Below are 7,054 nucleotides of genomic sequence, written 5' to 3'. Positions count from 1 at the left end.
GCTTTTGTGAGTATAAAAATGAAATAAATTTTAACTAAAGCTTTAAAAGCTGAATTTTTGGAATTATAAAAAATGGATGACATTTGAAAAAATATTATCGGTCAGCAATTTAGATAAAATGGGAAAAATCTTCCTCCATAAAAATAAAATGGAAACTATGCACCTCCACCAAATTCCAATAAGACTAACAAATATAAAACTAATATATATTCACCTAATTTTATGATGTCAATAGTAATTTCTTCACATAGTATCGATAGTATTCTCCACATGACCACTATCCCTATTTCAAATGATGAACTGTTGTTGCATGTCTCACACCAATTTATCCATGTAATTCATATTAAATAATTAAAAATAATATTAAATTAAAAAAATGATAATAAAATATATTTTTAACTTCCCAATAATATTTTAATAATTATTAATAAAAATGAAATAAATATAAACAATATTTCGTATATGATATTTCAGTTAAATAAAATAATTTATGAATAATTATCAATAAAAATATAAGATTGAATTTTGATTAAATAAATAAAAAAATCTTTCTATATCTAAAAATATAAATAAAATATTTATTTTTTCTAAAAATCTAGAATTTCCTATATTTGTATAAATATAATAACAAAGTTATTATTTTGTAACTTGCTACGGAAGTTTAATGGTGTTGTAGTATGTACCAGTGAGGCGCAGTAAAATCTGGCGGAGAAAGTGATGGTCATTGTAATAGTTAAGTTTGGATATACAATATATTTCTCAGTTCTGGTAATTCTGGTTTGAACAGATTTCAATTTTAATTACCTTTCAGCTAGTTTTAAATTATCAAAATCTATCATACCCAGTAGATCTGGTGGAGAAAGTGAGCAATGGCGATTGGGGCAGTGTGGGTTGTGGCTGTAATACTTTTAGCACCGCTTTGCGCAGGAGAAATTAGGGTTTCGAAGGTTCGAATGGATTCTTCGCAAACGATCGTGTTGGATAACTTCGGATTCACACAGAGAGGGCACTTAGAAATGACAATGAGGGATGCATCATACAAGGGCCCAAAAGAACTCGATCCCTCTCGAATGGGTTTCTTCCTCAGCACGCTAGATGATTTGTCCAAAGTCCTCTATGGCATCACCTGCGCCCTAGACACTACGCTCGTCAAACCCCTTTTCACTTTCAATAATCTCCAAAACAACACTGTCAACATTAGCTATCAAGATTTCGATGCCAATCAGTACACCATTGCCTTTGCCAATTGCAATCGGGAAACCTACGTTTCCATGGACGTGACAACTGCTGCGTATAATTTAGAGGGTGGTGGGAATGGGACTAAAGATTATCTTTCAGTTGGTGAAACAGAGCTGCCCAAGCTTTATTTTTGCATGTATCTGATATACTTGGTTTTATCTGGGATTTGGATCTCTGTCGTGGTGAAACGACGTGCTACTGCCTACAGGATCCATGTTTTAATGATTGCACTGGTCTGCCTCAAAGCCCTAAGTTTAATCTGTGAAGGAGAGGAAAAGTCTTCTATCAGCAGAACCGGGACTGCCCCTGCATGGAATGTGTCGGTTTATATCTTGAGCTCGCTGGAGGGAATCATGTTTTTTACTGTAATTTTCCTGATTGGCACGGGCTGGTCGTTTTTGAAACCCTATTTTGAGGGGAATGATAAAAGGTTTTTGATGGGTGTGATTACCTTGCAAGTTATTGCTAACACCATCGCTTTTGGGATCGATCAGAGTCTGCCTTGGTCGGAAAATTGGGATTTTGGGAAGGTGATGTTTTGGTTTGTGGACGTGATCTGCTGCATGGTTGTTCTCTGCCCGATTCTTTCTTATAACATGAATTTGGATGCGGCTTCTCACATAGATGCTAAGGCTAAGCTCGATCTGAAGCTGTATATTATTGGACTGTTCGGTTATCTCTTTTTAACCAGAGCTGTGCTGTATCTCCCGGCTTTCTTTATTTCTTACCAGGATGCCTGGACGAATATATTGATTGGAGAATTGGTAACACTTTGGTTTTATGTGTTTACCGGTTACAAGCTCCAGCCTGTGGAAAATAGTCCCTGTTCTGAAGACGAGGAGCCGGCATTGAAGATGGATGGTGACATTGAGTTGTAAGATGGTCATTTTTTTAACGATCCTTTTACAGATCTGGATGAAGATATTGTAGAGGGTTTAACAATGATGGGTTAAGCTGCTACAAGTTTCTGTTTTGTTTATGGATCATTATGTACTGGGATTTTTCTTTTTTGCTTTCTACTTTTCTGTATATGGTAGAGATAGATTTCTGTATTTGAAAGTAGAGGCCAAAGAGGTGGAATGTGGCCTATAAAATTGTGGTGATGTTCTCCGAATTTAGATAGTTAATATTTATTAATTTAAAATTAAGTTTGAGATATTAGATTTTTTTTTGATCCATTCAGTGTGGGTTGGAGGAAGAAAACCTCTGGTCTAGTCCAGATCCATTAATGGATCAGAAAATATACAAGATATAGGTTACAATAATGAAGATGATGTTGGTAACATTGGGCCCAATGTCCATGATGGTCTTGAAGTTGAGATATTAGATTTTCATAGTTCATCATTGTTGGAATTTAATTATTTGAATTCTTATTCTTTTTCAGAAAATCTCTATATAATTGATTTCTTTCTGTTATATATAAGGTTTAATGAAAATATTAGATAAGTTATATAAAAAAGTAATTAAAGCAATTAAAGATGTTTCTAAACATTAGATAGATTTTATATATATCATGTTTTCAATTATTTCTGTTTGATGTTTTTTATATTTTAATTCTGAAAATATAAATATTTCTCTATATATTGTATTATAATCAGAATGATACTTATGATTGCATAAATTAAAAAGCTTTTATCAATTCTATGAGTAAAATATATATTTGCATGTGGCTTATCCTTGTCTTTCAATACTCAATTTCTACATGTATTAGCTAGAGTCATTTAAATTTTAATTATTTTATAGTTTTGTCAATTTTTTTAATTTATTTTCTTTTCATGCATTCAATTAAATGTTTTTTTAATTATTTAATGATAATTATATATTCAATTCCACTTCTCAACTCTCACTCACCCTAAGTTTAAGTGATCCACAATTATGTCTATCTCCATAAATATTTAATGCATTTGCATTCCACCTCTCAACTCTCACTCACCCAAAGTTTAAGTAATCCATCACTTTTGTTATCTCCATGAATCTTTAATGCTAATTATATCTTGGGTTGCACCTCTCAATTCTCACTCACCTTAAGTTTAACTCATCCATAAATTTTGTCTATTTTCATTAAGACAAAGTTAATTGAATGCATACTTAATTAACTTAGAGTGAGTGGTAGTTGAGAGGTGGAAGTCAAGATATAATTATCATTGAATAATTAAAATTTATTTATTTGAGTGCACAAGAGGAGAAAATAAATAAAATGATATGACAATATAATAATAATAATATATCTTCTTTCCTCAAGAGTTTAATAGAAATATGAAAATATAATAATATGATAATAATAATTTGATACTATAAACTTTTTGAAATATTTAATGAAAATATAAAAAATAAGAATATTTTAAAATATAATAATAATAATAATTTAACCTCTTGTGTAAGGAAAAAAAGAAAAGCATTAGGAAATAAAACATTTGTTTAGCTTTTTTATTTTCTTGACAATTTTTTTTAATGTGTGCAATGAATTTCTATTAATTTGTTGGCTTTTATGAATAATGAAGTATACTATAGTGGTTAGTATCAATTTAATATCAATAAATTTTTATTTCCATAGAGTGATAAAATACATAATTTTTTTTTAAGGGACTTGAAACCCTCAGATTTTTCATGGATCCGGAACCAACAAAGGGATGCTGCAGAAAGATACATTAAAGACAAATAGCAGTCTAGCCACAAACACACAAGAGCCACAACCAAACCAACACCAAACAAACCATCCTAAAAATAAAAAGGTAAGCCAAAACAAACCATGTTCACAGAAACAACAGATCTAAAATAATTAATAGATCTTAAAGATAGAGAACAAGGGTTTATCTAACACCCTCAGCCAACAAGAAGGGTTTTACCAAGCTCCCTTAACCTATAACAAAACCTTCAAGTGATTGTAAGAAAAACTGGATCCTAACCAAAACCAAAAAGCAACCTTGGTAACTGGGATTTGATAGGAAACCCAAACCTTTCTATGAAGAAACACATGAGAGATTGAAGAGGCAAACCCCACTAGCAACTTGGACAATAGAAGTTGAAAAGATCTTTCACCCCATCTCTTCACCTCAATAGAAGAGAGATCCACCTTAAAAGGACACAGAAGAATGCAGACTAACAGCTAAGAAAAAACACTCCTTCACACCTAGTCCCCACCTCAATAGGAGAAAGGGTCATCTCAATAAGACAAGGAGGGATTGTAAACATATATTAAAAAAATCGTATGCTTCTAAATTGTAAATGTAAAAATATAATATTTTTAAATTTAAAAAATCAAAATCATATTGTTTAAACAAATAATTTTAGTCATCAAATTATTTTTTTTTTTAAATTGAAAAAATTAAATTTATACATACATGTGATTTTTTTATTTATCTCTTAATCGTGTTATAGTAATATTTCATGAAAAAGATCAAAAAAGAAATATGTTTTTAAATTTTAATCATAAAAATTAGATCCATTAAAACAATTTTCTATAAATTTTAAAATTATTAAGTGTTTATAACTATTTCTTGAAGGTTAAACCCTTAAATAATATTTTGGTTTAATTATGGTTAGGGTTAGGGTTGTACTGTGGATGAGGTTAGGGTTGTATTAAGGATAGGGTTAGCATTTAGTTTTATAAAGATTAAATTTAGAATAAAGCAAGTAATCATAATCAAAGGAAAGTTTAAACTATTTTAAAATTTGTATTAAGAAGATTATTTTAATTAAAATAAAGTTTAATCTATTTTAAAATGCCTTTTTTTTGTTAGAACCAAATTTAAAGGTATTAATCTCACAAAAATATTTAAATATTGAAAACCAATTCATAATAAAAGTACATAATAATGAACAATTTATTTTTTTAGAATTTATAATAAAATGATTATAAGTTTTATGAATACATTATTCTATAATAGAAACCATAACTTTGAAACCTAACCTTAACAATATTAATTATACTTGATAATTAAACCTAACCCTAATCCTAGAAACTTAATCCTAAGCATAATGTAAAACATGTCCCTAATCCTAACTCTATCCCTAACAATGATGTATACCCTAGCCCTTAAAATAATCCTAACCCTAACTTTAAACTGTAACCCTAAACCATAGCCCTATCCCTAACCTTAATACTAATAATAGACATGAAGTAAACCTAACCCTAACCATATCCCTAACTACAATCCTAAGCCATAACCTTAACTATAATTGTAATTCTAACCATGATATAAATCCTAGTCCTAACGATAGCCCTAACCTTAACCATGATATAAACCATAACCATAGTCCCAATCCTAACCAAAAACCTAAAGCTTAATCATAAACATGATCATAATCCTAACCCTAATCCTAACACTAATTGAACCATAACCCTAACAATAATCCTTAGCCCCAACCCTAGAACTTAACCCTAACCATAATCCTAATCCTAAAACCTAACCCTAATCACAATCCTAACCATAACTATAATCTTAACCCTAACCGTTGATGCTAACTGTAATCATGATGTAAACCCTAATCCTAGCCATAATCCTAACCAAATCCCTAAACCCTAAGTCTAATCATAACCCCTAAACCTATTGTTATTCCTAAACCTAAGCTTATTCAATCATAAGCCTAATTATAATCCTAATTGAAATCTAATATGAATCTTAACCCTAATGTTATTGAATCATGAGCCTAATAATTATAACCCTAATTAAACTCTAATATGAACCCTAACTATATTTAAAATTGTACCATACTCAAACCCTAACCTTGACAATATTCCTAATCTAGACTTTATTGAATGCTAAACCATAACCTAAATGCAAACATAAATATAAGCCTAGGATTAAATTCCAACCTTGCCTAATCCTAAGCATAAATCTAACTATAGAATCAAACCCTAACTACAACTTCAATATTAATCTAACCCTAATTGAACCTTGACCTAATCCAAACTCTTACACTTATTGAGTCATAATCCTAATTGAGTTCTAGCTCAAACTCTAACCCTAATTACTTTAATCTTAATTTAACTCTAAACCTAATTTAATTGAATTGTAAATCTAATTCCGACCTTAATTGAACTCTTATACTATCCATAACTATAATTAAAACCTTACCATAATCAAACCCTAACCTCAATTTCCCTAATCTAGACCTGATTGAACCCTAAACCATGACCTAATCCTAAACTTCAACCTTAATCTAACCATAATTGAAACCCAACCATAAATTAACCCTACAATTAACCCCTGACTATAACTTGAACCCTAATCTAACCATAACTAAATCCTAGCCTAAACTTAATCTTAATCCTAATTAAACTCTAATTGTAATTGAACTCTAATTTTAATCTTACCCTTAACATAGTCAAACCCTAACTCTAATTAACTATAACTGTAACCCTTAACTCTAATCCCTATAATTGAATGCTAACCCTAACCTAACCCTAAAGTTAACTCTAACAATAAAAATATACCCTATCTACAACTTCAACCTTAATCTAACCCTAACATGAACCCTAACCCTTATTTAATCCTAATCCTAATTTAATACTAACCCTCACCCTCTCCAAGCATTATCCTAACCGTAACCCTATTTAAACCTTAACTTCAACATTAAAATAAAGCTTTATTGTACAATCCTAACTCTCACACCATGCTTTATCCTTAAATCCTAGCCCTATTTGAATACTAATTCTAACTCTAACCATAATTAAACCCTAAATAAATTATAATGCTAACCCTAACACTAATCAAGATTTAAATCCTAACCCTAACAATAACCATAATTATAACCTTAAACCTAACCATAACCAAAACCATAAACTAACCTTCATCCTAAACCCTATCCAAAA

At 30.3% G+C, this 7,054-nt stretch overlaps 1 protein-coding gene across 1 annotated transcript; it reads left to right on the top strand.

Annotated features, from left to right (window-relative positions):
* The first annotated feature begins 665 nt into the window (after window positions 1-665).
* Window positions 666-2,382, top strand: LOC131043326 (protein CANDIDATE G-PROTEIN COUPLED RECEPTOR 7). The gene has a single exon (XM_057976524.2). The coding sequence runs from the start codon at window positions 870-872 to the stop codon at window positions 2,115-2,117; it is 1,248 nt and encodes a 415-aa protein (XP_057832507.2). The 5' UTR covers window positions 666-869; the 3' UTR covers window positions 2,118-2,382.
* Window positions 2,383-7,054: the final 4,672 nt, after the last annotated feature.

The sequence above is a fragment of the Cryptomeria japonica genome, chromosome 7 (assembly GCF_030272615.1).
Source record: "Cryptomeria japonica chromosome 7, Sugi_1.0, whole genome shotgun sequence".
In the NCBI taxonomy this organism is placed as follows: domain Eukaryota; kingdom Viridiplantae; phylum Streptophyta; class Pinopsida; order Cupressales; family Cupressaceae; genus Cryptomeria; species Cryptomeria japonica.
Note: the sequence above shows the minus strand (reverse complement) of the source record. Positions and strands in the feature narration are given on the sequence as shown.